Source organism: Schistocerca nitens, chromosome 4, assembly GCF_023898315.1.
Source record: "Schistocerca nitens isolate TAMUIC-IGC-003100 chromosome 4, iqSchNite1.1, whole genome shotgun sequence".
NCBI lineage: Eukaryota > Metazoa > Arthropoda > Insecta > Orthoptera > Acrididae > Schistocerca > Schistocerca nitens.
Genome location: NC_064617.1, coordinates 263,713,667 through 263,731,545, shown reverse-complemented (window position 1 = coordinate 263,731,545; position 17,879 = coordinate 263,713,667). Strand labels below are relative to the sequence as shown.

Genomic DNA, 17,879 nt, shown 5'->3' with positions numbered 1-17,879 from the left:
TTCGCTCAGGCCACAGCACAGAATCAGCTATCCATGCCTATACCAAAGAGATTGTCAGGAGTCTCGACAGTAAAAAATGTGTAGTGGGAATTAACTTAGATTTATCTAAAGCTTTTGATACAGTAAATCACAAAATTCTGTTAAACAAGATGGAGGCAACAGGTGTAAGGGAAGTTGTGAAGCAGTGGTTTGAATCTTACCTTCAAGATAGAACTCAGGTGGTAGAAATCATCGCAGAACATAAAAACCAGAAAATCAAATGGGTGTTAGATGCAAAGAAATTGGAAATAGGTGTCCCACAGGGCAGTGTTCTTGCTCCCTTTTATTCTTGCTTTATATAAATGACATAAAAATCCTAATATTTCTACCAAAATAATGTTGTTTGCAGATGACACTAGCATAATAATAAGTGATGATAAAAAATCATTAACCACCACAACTGATATAGTCCTGAAATATATTCAACATTGGTTTAATGCTAATGAGTTAACACTTAATCTAAGTAAAACAAATTATATACAGTATGCCAAAGCAACCAAGATATGGACCTCCAGTTAAAACTAATGGATTTGAAGATAGAGAGTGTACAATCCACAAAGTTTTTGGGCATGCACATTGATCAAAACTTAAGCTGGAAAGACCATCTCAAGCACTTATCCCACAGGCTCGATTCGGCATGTTTTGCATTGAGCCTATTATCTAGAGTATGCAGCACAGACTGTACTAGACTAGTGTATTTTGCTTACTTTCAGTCCATCGTGTCTTATGGTATAGTGTTCTGGGGTAAAACTAAATCAAGCTTAACAGATATCTTCAAATTTCAGAAAAGAGCAATACGAATCATAACACATAACTCTCCAAGAACTCATTGTAGGCCCCTTTTCAAAGAACTGCAAATACTCACAATACCATCAATGTATATTTTTAAAAGCATTCTGTTTACAAGAGCACATATGAAAAATCTACGTACAAATGAGGACTGCCATAATTATAATACTAGAACTCATAAGAATTTGTATGTAGAAAGGGTAAGGGCAACACAAACCCAAAAGCATGCAAGTTATTTTGGAATAAAACTTTACAATGCTCTGCCAGTGTACATGAAGGAAATAATAGATGAAGTAAAATTTAAGACTGAGCTTAAAAATTACCTTTTAAGCAAAACTTTCTATGACATAGATGAGTACTTTGATTGTGTGTACAATTATTGCCAAAAATTTTAATTTATATGTCTAAATTTGTACGTTTAAAAAATGCCTTGAAAGTGATATTCCATTATTATGTCTGTAGTACTTGTACTAGTATGATAACTTTGTTGTGACAATTCCTACATCATGTAAATGATTTACAGGAAGATAATAAAATGAAATGAAACACAGAGCATTGTCTTCTTTCCAAAGCGATTTGGTCTTGCAGTGGATGTGGATGGTTTGCCTGGATTCACCCATTTTTCATCACCTGTCGCTATTCGATTGAGAAACGAGCAGCATTCCAAAGCGGTCTTTCGAGTCGCTTGCTGTCTTTCATTCAGTTCATGCTGAACCCATTTTCCCAATTTCTGCACCTTTCCCATAGCTTTCGACTGAAGATAAACGGCTTTCTGCGTCACATTCAATTGTTCCGCGAGTTCCTGTTGAGCCTGAGTATCATCTTTATCCAATAAGGCCTGCAATTTGTTGTCTTCGAACTTCTTCGGTGGTTTTCCGCACTCGTTGTTTCTCACGTCAAAATCACCACTTTTGAATTTTTTTGCGCCACTTGAAACACTGTGTTTCCCAAGAGCATCTTCGCCGAAAGCTTCGACAAGCATTCGATGCAATTCTGCAGCAGTTTTCTTCAAATGATAACAGAAAACCAATTCTGCCCGCAAATCGTAATTCGTAGGCACAAAAATCGACGACATCTTTACGAGTTTGAACGTTTGAAGCAGATACCAATGTATGGAACTTGGGTTACTGTGTGTCGACATTCGTCGTCAGCCGTTACAGCCAGCAGATGGCGCCGCAGACGCGGTCTCACAGGCCCTACACTGGCGGCTAGCACCATCTGTTGGGGAAATTTCAGTTTCATACTTCTACATCTGGTACATGCTCTCATGGTACTTCCACGCCCAGGCTCTACATTTAATACGCTACTGACTCCAAAGGCCACGAGCAAAACTGAAGTGCTTCCCACATAGAAGAGATGAATGTCGAAATCAAGTCAAGGTGTAATCGGAAAATGACGCAAAGAGGTCTCCTGTAATCGATGTGAGAAATATGTGAAGGAAGGCTGATTCAACAGACACCTTTCAGGCTATAATGAAAATAAAGTAAGTGTAAAATTATAAATACATACATGCATTTATTGTACTTAGTTCAGCTGGACATATTTATCAATCAAAACATACTGATACTTACAGGGGCGATTCTAGAAGTCGGTCAAGGGGGGCGGGGGGGACGCTAATGGAGGGGGGGGGGAGGAATGGAATATGGCTTAACAAAAAGGAGAGTTGGGGGTCCTCTACTGACAAATTAGTAAAATTTGGTGTTGCTTAAAGTAGTTTATGGTAACTGTTTTGGAGTTCAGGGTAAAAAATGTGTATTAATAAATGATAATATGCCTATTTTAAGTTAAATGATATTTATTGGTTTAGGTAGTAAGCTATTTGCCACTCCTTTTGTTTAATGTTTGGAATTCATTGCAACCAGTAGCTATTGCTACATAATTATTTAAAAAAATGATTCAGTCTGTTGGAGTAATATATTCACTGATTTCTGAAGTCATTTTATCCAGTGTAATATGATACTCCATGGGCAGGGTTGGGGGGGGGGGGAGATATAGCCCCCATAGCCCCCCCTCCTTGCCACTTATACACAGAGTATTTAGTGGGTATCCAGTCTTGTCTGTGAACAGCCGATATCCATTTATATCTCAGATGCTCCTCATTTCAATGAATTCGTTCAAATATCCTACACAAACTAAACAGATTTCCAGGAACTACGAGCACAATGAACAATATGGAGCCAACAAATGCTTCAAACCGTGCTGCTTCCTTCAGATAGCGGCAGCTATAGCTGGACTCATGAACGATGGCAGCTGAGTTCAGGTTCTTTCTGTGCACCTACGTCACGCGTTCTCCAACAGTCAATGAGCATTCAGTTGATTCTGAGTTCTCTACCGTGAATATTGTATCCAATGCGAGCATTAAATGTCGATCATAGCGATTTATATACAAAATTTTTATGTTACGAGTTGTCATCCCTAAGGGTAGTGGTAAATGACAAATTCTACCTAAGTAAGTGAGAGTCATAATTTGCAATCTACACGCTTTCTTCAAGCGCAAAGCACATATATGCAGGTACCACAACTGTCACTTGGAACTGGTAACATTGCAGTCCCCATCTGTGCCTCCGTCATTAGTGAAGCAGATCTCTATCTACAAAGTTCCTGATGTCTGCAGTGCCTCAAGTGAAGTGCTCATATTTTATTAGATTGCAACAGGCATTCAATAAGCAATGCAACACTTTTTTTCTGAAAGCTGCTTGGTTTTATTCACGGTTTCAATACACCATATTATTCACCACTGTTTTGGCTACAAAACACTGGTTTTAAACATCGTTTCTGTTTAATGTAATGGCCTTACACCACCTTACTGGGAGGACCTGTATGGTCGCATATTATCTCTCTACTAGTCGACATTAGAACCAACATCTTGCCACCAACACCATGCGATTATCCATATACAACATACTATGGTGTGCATCCTTCATTTTCCAAATGGATGACGATTAGAAGGTGCCAGATCTTGGCTTTAGGGTGGATGGCGAAGAACAGTCGAATGGAGTTTTGTGATCTTCTCTTGGATGCGTAGACTTGTGTGAGGCCTTACGTTGTTATGGAGAAGGTATTGTCCATTTGCACTTTACGGCCATGAACATGCTGAATTTGTGTCTTCAATTTCCTGGTGGTAGCACAATACACTTCTAAGTTGATCGTTGCAGCCTGACAGAGGACATCAAACAGAATAACCACTTCAGGGGTCCAGAAGACTGTCACCATGACTTATCAGCTGAAGGAGAAGCTTTGAACGTTTTCTTCGGAGGAGAGATGATGTGGTGCCACTGCATGTTTTGCCGTTTTGTTTCCGGTTCGAAGTGATGAACCAATGTTTCATCGACTCTGACAATGTTTGACAAAAGATTGTCATGATCCAACTCACCACGCACGAGCAGTTCTGCACAGATGGTCCTCCATTGTTCTTTATGGTCTTCTGTCAATCCACGAGGAACCCAGTAGACACACGTCTTTGAGTACCCCAATTGGTGGACGAGCGTGTTGGCACCACCAACAGAGACGTCAAGTTGTGCAGCAAGATGTTTGATTGTGAGCCGTCGGTAACATCAAATGATTGTCTCTGCACATTCACATATTGCTGGAGTAACAGCTGCATGTGGTCGTCTGGCACTCGAGAGGTCAGACACACTCTTGTGCTTTTTTTCTTACTGCTAGGTCTCCATAGACATTCTGCAAGTGTATATGAATATCTGTGACGCTGTGAAAAACTTAATGACAGCTCTCTGATTGGAACGCACCTCTGTTACAAACTGCACATTGAAGGCTACATCTAACACCGCCACCTATCGGAACTTAATGAAACTATAGCAGCCGAAGCAGGAATAATTCACGATATTCCGCAGCAAATTCAGCATTTTTTTCAACCAAAATGGTTTGAGAAGAAGAATGAGATACGTTACGTATTGAACAGCCTTCGTATTAATGCTGTTTTTGGGCCACTGAAGATTTATCACAAACACGTCACCCTTGGCACGATTTCTCATAATTAAATGCTGATTAATGGCGCATTGGCGGTAGAAAGCATTTAGGAGATTTGAAGACGAATGATGAAAGTGGGAACTTCTTCTTTTTTTTTCGTCTTCCTCTTCCTACAAGATTCTGGGAATGGCAATAACATTTGTATTCGTCCCTGCACGAAGCTAACATGCTTATAGTGACTTTTATTTTTATACTGGCATATTTCGAACATATGCAGTTTTAGTGATACATTGCATTAAAGTTCTCTCCGAAACACTTCATTTTTAGTACGAATTGTTCTGCTAAAGTGTCGGGAAATGTGTGTAAACGTGAAATATGTAGAGGTAGTGTACTTATCACTGGATTACAGTTCCAGCTTAGTGTTAGAGATAAGCATATGTATGTGGATACTTTTTCTCGGCTTTTCATTACAGCTGAGGAGGTAATTGGAAAGCAGAATACTAATTACAGATGACCATCATAGCCTGAAGAAGGGCTAGCACTGACACTTTGGTTACTAGCAACCGGGGATATTTACGTTAATGATGTTTTTGGATTTCAGCAGCTGCTATATATGCGACACTTTGTGGAGTCTGCATTGACATACGGGTATGTGAAGCACTTCAGAGTTTTTCTCAAGTGTATATAAGGAAGATAATGTCGCATAGGTCACTTGACAAAATCCTCTATACAGGGTGATTCAGCTACCCCTCCCTACAGGTTTTATGCAACCCACAACGCCCCCAAATACCATGCACAGGATTTCACATTCTTTCGCTCACTATGTGAAAACTATTAGTCCTGCAGAAAATATGAACAGGACCTTTTTTTACGAAATATCAATGTAATTAAATTTGGTGCTGGGATACGTTTTCGCTAGATGCTGTAAATTTCGAATTATCCAAGAAAAACGTACAATAAAGACCTTAAAATGCGTTTTTCTTGAGCAGCTCGAAAACTGTAACCTTCATCGAAAACGTACTTCAGTACGAAGCCTAACTATTAAATTTCCTATTCATTTTTTCTACAGGAGTAGGCCTAATAGTGCTTAGTGCGCAAGGGAATATGAAAATCTCGCAAATGATTTTTGAAGGTGTTGCGGGTTGCATAAAACCCATTGGTAGGGACAGTTAAATCACTCTGGTTTGTTTTATTTTAGGCGATAAAAACAACAAAGGTCACACGCTCCCATGTCAGAACCTTAGACCACTAACACGAAAAGGATTTAAAAGCGACTACACGTGAAGCCCAGTCAGTGGGAGGGAAGAGGGCTAAGAACAAGAACTTCCCCCTGGAGAAAAGTCAACAAAATGTGCCGTAGAGACAGCAGAGGTTCCGAAATAAAGATTAAATGTCCTTCCAGGTATTAATACGACGGATAAATAGTAAAACACCATCGACAGCCCGCGAGTCGTTCGCTAAAACGGATGATAAGTCAACGGCAAACATACTTTATAACCTAAGTGGCTGAAAAAAAAAGGGCGTTCGTTCAGGAATTGTTGAACCGTCAAAGGTTGATGAAAATGAGCACAAAGTGATGAGTGATCGCCACTTAACAAATGGCGATGGTTAAAACGACAGTGTCCAAAACGCAACATCCGCAAATGATCTCGTCGCGGCGAAAGGGCGGAGAGGAGGTCGGGCAAGCCGTTGTGAGAGGTTTAATTCCCCGGATCTTGTTCCCATGAAGGAGAGACTAGTAGTGGTGATCTCCTCGCGACGAGAGGGCCGAGATAAGATCGGACAAGCGGTTGTGAGAGGTTTAATTTTCCGGAGCTTGTTTCCGTGAAGGGGAGACCAATGTTGATGCCAAAATGACACCACCTGCTGACAGACGGCAACTTGGAGATCACTGGAAGAAATGGAAGAACTAGTGGGCCAGGGTAAGAGGACTGTAGCCTTGGCATCAGCGTCAGCGGCCTTGTTTCCCGTCAGACCGACGTGACCAGGAACCCACATAAACACCACAGTAGCTCTGTCAAGAGTGAGCACGTGGAAGCTTTCTGGGAACCGTTGCACTAAGGGATGGACTCTGTACAGCACACAGAGGCTCTGAAGGGTACTGAGAGAAACAGAGCAGATGACACAATTGAAAAGTCTGTCTCGCCAAATGTACTGCATGGCCCGATACAGTCCAAAGAACTCTGCTGTAAATAGAGAGCAGTATTTCAGAAGCCGATGCCAAATAACTCTGTACAGCTTCTTAGAGAGCAGATAGTGTGAGCCTTGGTAAACTATTCTTATTTATCATAAAAAATGTCTAACAAAATAGTGATACATCAGCTATGAAATTGTAGATAGCATGAATGTAAACAATGATAACAGTCAGGTCTTTCATATATCTTTGATTTTAATCAGCATAGTAGATCAGTATACTCGTACTTGTTTATTTTTATGGAAAATTATTATGCCCTTATTTTTAACGTACTTAATCACTCTGTTTCCACCTGGTGCAAGCATCTAATGAAACTGTCGTCTTTCTCATGTCGCCAGTTGGATCCATGAGTGATTCAGTAATATTCTACGAATCATACTTCTTTTCCTTTGACATTTGCGCTGTGTATCTCTTCGATCATACAAGCACTATAACATATACACTGGCAGAAAAAAATCGCAGCACCAAAAAATAATTAATCTATTCCAACGAAATTTCGGCAATATTTTTGCCTTGGTAACATATTTAAGTGAGTAACATTGCAAGATCACCGGTTAACGCGAGCGTGAGTTAAGTCATTGCAAATATGAAATGCTGGTACATTAATAACCAGTGTAACCGCCAGAATGTTGAATGCAAGCATGCAGACACGCATGCATTGTGTTTTACAGATGCCGGACATCAATTTGTGAGATAGAGTTCCATGCCTGCTGCATTCGGTCGGTCAGTACAGTGACGAGTTAATGCTAGTGGTGGATAATGCTGGAGTTGTCATCCAATGACGTCGCAAATGTGCTTACCTGGAGACAGATCTGGTGATCAAGCAGACCAAAAGAACTTTTCTACACTCTGTAGAGCAAGTTGGACTGCAACAGCGGTATGTGGGAGTGCGTTATCCTGTTGGAAAACACTCGCTGGAGTGCTGTTCATGAACAGCAGTGCAACAGGTCGAATCTCCAGATCGACATACGAATTTGCAATCAGGGGGCGTGTTATAACAAAGAGAGCACTCCTGCTGTCATACGAAATCACAGACCATAACTCCAGGTGCAGGTTCAGTTTGTCTAACAGACAGACAGATTGGTAGCAGACCGTCAACTGGCCTCCTTCTAACCAATGTACGACCATCACTGGCACTGACACAGAACCAGATTTAATCAGAAAACACAACTGACCTGCACCCTGCCCTCCAACGAGCTTGTGCTTGACACCACTGATGTCGGTCACAAGTGGGGGTGGTTTGAGGTCAGTAGAATGCATGTTACAGGACGTCTGACTGACTTCCATGAAGTAACTGATCTGTAACAGTTTGTTGTGTCACTGTGGTGCCAATTGCTGTTCAGATTGCTGCTGTAGATGCAGTACGATTCGCCAGACCAATAAGTCGAACATGATGGTATTCCCACTCGGTAGTGTCACGTGACCATCCAGAGCCTGGCCTCCTTGCGACCATACATTCCCGTGATGAACGCTGCCAGCAATCATGTGCAGTAGCTACATGCCTGCCAAGCCTTTCTGCAATATCGCAGAAGGAACATCCAGCCTCTTGTAGCCTTATTACACGACTTCATTCAAACTCAGTGAGGTGTTGATAATGACGTCTTTGTAGCATTAAAGGAACTCTTGACAACATCAACCCACAATGTCCAATCTCAAACGTAACTAAAGCCTAGTTTACACGACGACACTAGGTTGCATGCAACTGCGCTGCCGGCCACTGCGCATGCGCGATACGCGTTTGCGCAACTCGTTGGTGAAACTAAACACTTTCGGCGTGTTCCAACTTTGGCGACACTAGTTCCATGAGTTTAGAGGTTATGTGTATTCGTAGAGTGTAGACATTTGAAATATGAAGTGGGAAGTGGAGAATAATGTTCGCTTTTTAGATATCTATGCTTCTATGCTTTGAATAGGTGTTTGTGGGATTTCAGTGATGCTGATTACAAAAATAAGCAACATATTGCTGCCGCTGAGACCGTCATGTGCGAGCATAACGTAGATGGTTTGACAATATCTGAACTGCAGGGCAAAATTTATTGAGTTAGGAGCAAATATACAACTGAATTAAGAAAAATACAAACAAGTGTAATTCTAGCTGTGGCAATGCTCTCGTTTACAAGACTAAAATCCCATCATTCGAGTTGTCCAACTCTTTGTTAAGGAATACTGTTGACAGGAGAGAAGGCTATACAAATTCAAGAAGCTGCATTCTTCATTAGATATTCATCTATTTAAAACGTAGCTGTAGTGCTCCCCATTCACATATGTTAGAATTTTGAAATATTGCCACTGTGCAGATCTATCTTCAAGAGAGCAGTTTGCAAACCATTCTCTTCTTAATGCGGCCTACTTCGAATAATTACTGCTGTTAATGTTAATAATTATTACTGTTAATAATTATTGGTGTTAGATAATGAAAAAGCCCCCCATGAACCATGGACCTTGCCGTTGGTGGGGAGGCTTGCGTGCCTCAGCATTACAGATATCCGTACCGTAGGTGCAACCACAATGGAGGGGTATCTGTGGAAAGGACAGACAAATGTGTGGTTCCTGAAGAGGGGCTGCAGCCTTTTCAGTAGTTGCAGGGGCAACAGTCTGAATGATTGGCTGACCTGGCTTTGTAACACTAACCAAAACGGCCTTTCCGTGCTGGTACTGCGAACGGCTGAAAGCAAGGGGAAACTACAGCTGTAATTTTTCGTGAGGGCATGCAGCTTTACTGTATGGTTAAATGATGATGACATCCTCTTGGGTAAAATATTCCAGAGGTAAAATAGTCCCTTGTTCGGATCTCCGGGCGGGGACTACTCAGGAAGACATTGTTATCAGGAGAAAGAAAACTGGCGTTCTAAGGATCGGAGTGTGGAATGACAGATCCCTTAATTGGGCAGGCAGGATAGAAAATTTGAAAAGTAATTATCTGTAGTAGTCTGTGTGTGTGTGTGTGTGTGTGTGTGTGTGTGTGTGTGTGTGTGTGTGTGTGTGTGTGTACAAGATTTAGAAACCCATGATTTTCCCGATGATCTTGAAAGAGCTTTGAATGAATAAATAATATGTAACTAATATAGCGAGTTGTACAAACTTCGTGATATGTGAGACTACGCTCTGTACAGGTTGTGGATTACAGTTGGGAAACAGCGCCCGAGTGTGATATGGCAGCTGTTAAAATAAAAATTAGTTATTCAAAATGTCTACATCAACGAAGACAATAAGATTCTAAAATCTTGGAAGATGGCATGTCTGCAGATAACATTTACATGCCAGCTTTTGGTTAGTTTGCCACTGTAGATAGCATTTTCTTCTTCGAGTGTTATTTCCTTTATAAATATATTTGTGGCCCTTGATTTATCGTTGAGCAAAATCTGTTTTCAGATCCAACATTTGAGTGTCGTCTCCCTTGTATTTAACTCTTGTCACAGCTCTAATGCCAAAACCTGCACTATAACATTGTTACCTGTTCATATGATTTCAGTTGACGCAACTACGTAACATTTGTAGCGTCCTGTGTGAACGGTAGCTCACTGTACCACTACAGAAAACCAAATGTTGTGGCGATGCATTAGTTTCGTGTGAAAACCCGACTTTATGGTACACTGAAAATTCGAAAATTTGAAGTTCAGTACAATACTTCGTGGACTGTAGTATTACACTGTTACTGACTTGATAAAGAGAATACACTTAACAAAAATAAAAAGTAAAATGCAGTTGGGATTAACACCACCAATATTGTGCACATCACATTGTTCTCAGCAAGAATCTTAAATTTAAGCTTCTATCTATGGGCAGTCGAAACAAATAGTCTCTATAGCATGCCGTTAGGGGTGGAATAAATTATTCCAGCTACAGGTGAAAGAAACAAATTTTACTATCTAGAATTTATCTATGGAGGGCAGCGTGGAGGGTAAAAATCGTAGAGGGAGACCAAGAGATGAATACACTAAGCAGATTCAGAAGGATGTTGGTTGCAGTAGGTACTGGGAGATGAAGAAGCTTGCACAGGATAGAGTAGCATGGAGAGCTGCATCAAACCAGTCTCAGGACTGAAGACCACAACAACAACAACAACAAGAATTTATCTACCAACATCGCAATGTCTTCACTTCCAAACAAAAAGCAAACAATGTATTTTCAGTATAATTTTACCAATTTTGATTCGCTGAAGACGTAGTAAGTTTATACCTGGCACAAACTGTCGGCCCACGGACAGGCGTAGACAGTTTCGAAGATTTTCATCACTCAGGTTGACACGTAATCTTAATTTATTTGGTTTCGTAATTGGAAAGAACCTTTTATACACATTCACCGATAAGCCAAAACACTATGACCACTGCCCACCGCCACGTGGTGTTGCAAGCAAGTGACGCAGTAGCATAAGTATAAAAGTGGAGCAGACACGGACGGGGGCTCACCCTAGTGAAGATATGGGCTGCAAATGGGTTATCCATTGATATAAGCGACTTTGACAAAGGGTAGATTATTATTATGCAGAGCCTGTGAACGAGTGTCTCGAAAACGGCGAAGCTGGTCGAACGTTCACGTGCTACTGTCGTGAGCACCAGGGAAAGTAGGACAGTGAAACTACCACGAGGCGCTAAATGGTTGAACGTCCACGACTCTTTACAGATCTTGGGATTCGGAAGGTTGTCTGCTCTGTAAAGTAGGATAGATGGTGATCTGTGGCATCTCTGCCGAAAGAGCACAATGCTGATGCATGCACAAGTGTTTCGGAGCGCACCATTCATCGTACATTGTCGAACACAGAGATCCGCAGCAGATCGTGTTCACATGTTGGCCCAACGACATCGTCAATTACGATTGCAGTGGGCACAGCACTATCGGGATTCGACTGTCGATTAATGGAAACTTGTCGGCTCTTCGGGTGAATCACATTTTTACTTCGATGGTCGTCTCCACAAACGCCGTTATCGAGGTGAACGGTGGCTTGAAACGTGCAGTGCGCCACGGACGCAGGCCGTTGGGAGCAGTATTATGCTACGGGAGACATTCTGCTGCGCTTGCATGGGGCCTGTAGTAGTAATCGAAGACACGCTGACAGCTGCGAACAGCCTGCATCCCTTCATGCTTGATGTCTTCCCCGACGCTAATGTCAATTATCCGTGTCTTGGAACTATAATCGTGCCACAGTGGTTTCAAGACCATTATAATGAACTCACATTGGTGTCTCGGCGACCAAATACGCGTGATGTAAATCCTATGAAACCCATCTGGGTTGCTATCGGGCGCCGTCACCGCATACGCGGATCAGCGGTCCCTTATTTACGCGAATTACGCGACCTGTACGTAGCCATCTAATGCCATATACCTCCACAAACATATCAAAAAACTGTCGGTTCCCTGATATGTAGAATACGTGATATATTTAGTTTCAAAGATTGACAGACAAGCTATTAAGCAGGTAGCCATAATGTTTTGGCCCGTCAGTGTATGTTCACCCAAACATTGAAATCCCTTTTGCAGACTCATTATGGACACATGGAAACTCTTTTTGAGGAAAATTTTGATAGAACTGCTCGACAGTTTTAAAGTAAAATAATTATACCATAGATCCAACGATTCCATCTGCAAATGCACGGGTGCGCTTTCAGCTGGAATGGTAGGCGGTCTCGAAAAAATCTAAAAACAGATGTGAGATTGACAATGTCATGAAAACGTTTAGAAATACTTTCCTGTATTTCTTCCAACACAGAAATAGATTCTTCGGAATTCGCATTTTCTGTCATCCCAGAGACCTTGAGGAAAAGGGTAGTGTTCTTCGTTAGATGTTGTTCCTCCCACAGTGAGATTTTCTTTTTATAGCTATCCACTTTTTCCATCAAATCATATGTTGCTTCTCACCTTGTAACGTCTTACTGAGGACGTTCAAGTGCGCGTTTAAGTTCACTAAAATTGTGAGGTCTGGAGTACAGGGTGGTTATTATGAAACTTTCGCTACTTGAAACTGCCTCATGAAAACCGAGTGATCGTAATACAATGAAAGGATATGCAGAAGAGAAACAACGAAGTGAGCTTCATCACTTCCACAAAATGTTCCGAGGCCACATAACGTCCACTTCAACCCTAGCAAGAAACGTTAGAGTAATGTCTACTCGAATATCTACGTCACGCGGCAAAAGTTGGTGAGTGATATGACATTTGTACAGGCACCATTTCACAATAATTGGCAGCACTTTTCGAACGGTGGACCATGGAATGTTCAGGTGTCGTGACAGCTCGTGCACTACTTGAAAACTGCACATTGCGTCTATCATTCTCAGCCATGGTAGCAGAAGTTCTTCAAAAATTTGTGACGCAATTGGCCATCGACCTCTCGCAGGTACAATTCCCAAATCACCAGTTAACTTCAACTTCCGAATCATGTTGTTTAACTCTGACATGGGGAGAAGATCTCTACATATTCCTATGAAGCGAAGATACTCGCGAAGAGCAGTAACCCTATTGTTGTTAGTTTTATGAGACAGTTTTACGAATATATCCTTGCTGACTTTGTCCAGACTCCTGTTAACTGTCCGCAACAGTAATGTACATTGACGCTTGTATTTCAACTATTTCAATCTTACGCTGCTGCACCAGTACCGGCGCTAGCGGCAAGTCATGACACTGACACCACTTACAACGCAAATACATGGGGTAAATAGTTTTACATCTACGCTGACTCAGGTAGCAAAAGTTTAATTATAACCTCTCTGTACATAATGGAGCGTGCAATTTTGATTCCTGCTTTCCTTTCTCCTTAAGATATTGAACGATAACGAGTTTTAAATTGAAAAAGCGTTCTAGGCACGCCCCTCGTCGTAACCAACGTATTGCACAGCAGTAAATAACGGCAACATACGCTTGGTTCAATTCCATCACAAACCATTGAAACTGACAGTGTAATAACGCATGCGACTTGAAAGTTTACTATACAGACCACCAATTTCATGACGTGTTCCAAGTGTGCAAATTTAACAAAAAGTGCTTCTTGATTGCAAAACAATGAATCTCCTACAAGTAGTCTCTTGATCGGTGTAGTTTTTTTGCGTAAAATGCTGCAGGCTTATTTTGTGTCCTTCGAATCGCTGGCGCTCCATCGATGACAACTGAGACCAACATGTTCCAATTCAGGTCAATGGCTTCAGATGCCACTTCAACAGTTTTCATTAAGTCGATACTACTCATGTGTCTTTCATTCACAGAAAATCTAACAGTTCTTTTGAAACGTGCAGTCTCATGTTGACTCCAAGAACGTAAATCGCAAGTTGTGGCATTTCCGAAATGGACGAATCGTCCAAAGCAGTCGAGAATGCAACGAACTTGTTGGCATTGTCAGTTAACTACTGTAAACATCCACTTGCATGAGGGCTGTGCAGTCGAGTTACTGTTTGTCGCATAAGACTAAATTCACAAACCTCTACCTCCAGTGGCGTCAGACACCATAGTTCCATTTCCTCAACAATGCAGTCTGTGTTGAATTCGGTAAAGCTGAAAGCTTATTTGACATGGTAATTTTGAGCGTTATTTTGCAACTTTGTTTTAAATACGAGCCTGTAGAGTTGTTTGCCTACTAATAAGAAGAATCAGTGGGATGTTAAATAGACTGGATTTCTACAAACAAATACAAAACGCCCAAACACCATTATTTGGATAGGTTATTTGGATCGGTTCGCTTTGCCCTTTCATGTTCGCTGACTAACAACTAAATCTTTATATTTTTGATGCACTGTGTTGTAAAGCCCTTCTATAGCAAATTTGTGAGGCCCGCTGATTTTGTGACTGCATAATAGACGCAGAGAATCGTCAACCTTCTTTTCGAAAAAGAACTGTGATTCCCATTCATTTTTAAAGGCCTCTGTCGATAGGTCATTTAACGACCTCGCTTTGAGTATCTTCTGAATTGCAACAACTAGTATAGTTATAAACTTTCATTATACCACCGTGTAATAAATACAGTCACGACGCTGGTGCGAAAGCTGTTACCGTTTGACAGCTGGAGACACACTAGCGTTCCAAGATGTGTGAAAGGAGTCACTTGCGTCGTAAGGATAATGTTTGTTTTTAATTATTTTCTATTTAATTAACGGAACAGTTGTTATATTTTTGCGTTCCATACATTAGGTAGTTACTAAGGGACATGAATTATCGTGAAATACGTGTAAAAACAGCCTTATCACACTGATTCAATGACGCAAACTATAACTCATTCATGATGGAGTACTTTCGAATATGTCTATACTTGCAGATTATTCAGTTGAAAGCAAGAGAATATAAAAACATTTCAAGCATGAGAAGCACGTATTTCTGTTGTGTTAAATTACAATGAAATCCAGACCTTTAACTGCTTACAGGCGTTGCTAAACATTAACAGGGACAGTTGAAAATGTGTGCCCGACCGGGATTCAAACCCGTGATCTGCTTACGTGGCAGACGCTCTATCCGACTGATCCATCGAGGCTTCCCGTGAGACCCACACTTCCAACTTACTGTCCACACACTACATTTGTACTGCCCCTGCCCACTATACTCATTACTCGCGGCAGTCGATCTACCGATATACGTCTTTCCGTAAAAGGTCAGGTCTTCTGCTGTTCACTAGCATTTTTTTGTTATTTAAGAAAAACGCCATTACTCAGTAAATGTCTGTACGTTACAAGAGAATCGTAAATAAACTGTCCTGTCTTGCACAGTTTCGTATCTCCCATGGTCCTCACAGCACTAAATAATCACAAATGCGATGTAATTTCTTAGTTACTGTCGATTTTTACAGCACTGCATCCGCACTCATGCAATATCGTATTCAGAATTGTTGGTTGGTTGCCACTTGGGGCGCTACTATAACTGGGCGTAACTAAAACGAAACGTAGTGTCGTGACTGTTATGTTAGACTGTGGTTATACCTTGAGTTACACCACGAGCTAATAACGAGGAATAAACAGCGCTACCACATCAAGAAACAGTGTCGCATCAAACTGCTACATGAAATGTCGGAGAGCACCAGGTAGTCCTGACGGAACTAAATGCCGAGTAGTGCCGGGGCGGGCAGAGCTCTGGCAAGCATGCATGCAGCTTACTGTGCACGTATTGTCAAGTATCATGCATAAAATGTAACCAAGAAAACATAGCTCTAGCTTGCCTAATACAGGGGAACCTGTGGCAGCATGGGGTACTTAATATTCAACAGTCATTCTGAGGTACAAGAAATGTATAATAAGCTGTTAAACTGGTTTGGATCTCTTTATTATAATGTTAGTTTCGAAAACATTACAACATGACACCTAACATCTTTTATACATTTCACAGCCATGGCTGGAGAGAGAGAGAGAGAGAGAGAGAGAGAGAGAGAGTTTACCGATGACGCTGATGTGGGAGGGACTTGACTGACATGACGGTACAGTGTGTGTGTGTGTGTGTGTGACAAATGACTCCAGTTTACAGAACTAAGGTGATACTTACTTTTTTTGGAAAAGCTGTGTCCTGGCAATACCTTTTTTTTTAACATGACAGCAATTTACACAATTCAGGTGCAGCTTATATAATTTTCTTCTTTGTCATAGAAACAATGTAGTGCTGTGAATATCTCTGATAAATATCTGAATTAATTTCAACATGGCGACTAAATATAGTTTGGCTGATTCATTTTAATGGGTTGGTAAAGTACTGCAGTGTAATTGGCTGTTCCATTTTAATGGTTGTTTAATTTTTGTTTTCAAAACATCCAACCTGCGCCATCTCTGTTTCGTTTTAATGCTGGTAACATACTACACTCTGACTGGTTGTTTCATTTTAATGATTGCTACAAAGATTGTAATTTACCATCAATGCTATCTTCCATTTTTAAATTTCCACTCATCGTCGTCTTGATAGCATAAAGCATTCAAAGTTACTGAGAAAGGTTATTGATGATGTCATTGTCCCTGGCATGTAGGCAAGCGCCTGCCCTTCCCTATATGTAACCCACCAAGCAGAAGTCAAAGGGGGGTTAAATGCCTATAGCCCTACTATTGGCATGTATAGTAAATAAAAAAGGTTTCACAAACGCTAATAGAAATGGAGCTTAAGTTCTAAATACTAGATAACTAATTTATAAAAATGAGTATATTGATTAATGTAATACAGATATTTTTTGAAGTTTGATCTGTTTATTCTTCTTGTTCACAGCTAATGCATGGACAGCTATCAGTAATTGTCTGACTATATTAGAAACATATTTTACTGAGCGTGCTCAGTTTTCTGTGAGAAAACCTCTCAGCTATAAAGAACAAATTGAGTATCTGGACTTCTTAAGAAGTAACAGCTCCACTAGAAGCATACCACAGTCGGAGTACAGAAGACTGGCTTCTGGAGCGAAAATTAATGATTTTTATTCGCCAATTTACGTCCCTGAAAGCGACGATGACATAGCTGAGAAGATAGACTTGGGCAAGCTTCTGAAACGAGGCGGTAGACTTTCTATCTGAAGAAAGTCAGATACATAAAATATTTAAAACTACACATCTGTACTTCGTTACATTATGATGAATAAAATAGATGAGATTTACTTTCTCAGTGTGTATTATTTCCATGTCACTCATGAAAGAGGGCTGTACTTCACCGTGAGAACTCGTCTTTCAAAATACCCTTTTACGATTGACAACTGACACAGGCCATTGTTCAGTAATGAACAATCGTCAATAATCAGCTATGAACAAGCGTCAATAATCAACTACTACCTCCTAGAAACTGGTGGCTGTATAACAAGACACTCACAATATTGCGTTTCCTACGTCACAACACATACAACAGCTACGCCATAAGTTTGACTCTGAAATTTGAATTCGTGAGATAATTTAGACAGATTGGTCTTTTATGCAGCTACCCTCGTGTTGTACGCAAAAAGTATCTGCGTAGCCTAGAGGAGATTTCTCATAACGCCTTCAGAACCACCTATACCTTC

At 40.9% G+C, this 17,879-nt stretch overlaps 1 protein-coding gene across 1 annotated transcript in view; it reads left to right on the top strand.

Annotated features, from left to right (window-relative positions):
• LOC126252244 (tyrosine decarboxylase-like) overlaps window positions 1-17,403 on the top strand; it is a 59,189-nt gene extending 41,786 nt beyond the window's left edge. Inside the window, exon 5 of the mRNA XM_049953118.1 lies at window positions 17,105-17,403. Coding sequence (XP_049809075.1) covers window positions 17,105-17,403 — 299 coding nt within the window. The remainder of the gene's footprint in view (window positions 1-17,104) is intronic.
• The last annotated feature ends 476 nt before the right edge of the window (window positions 17,404-17,879 follow it).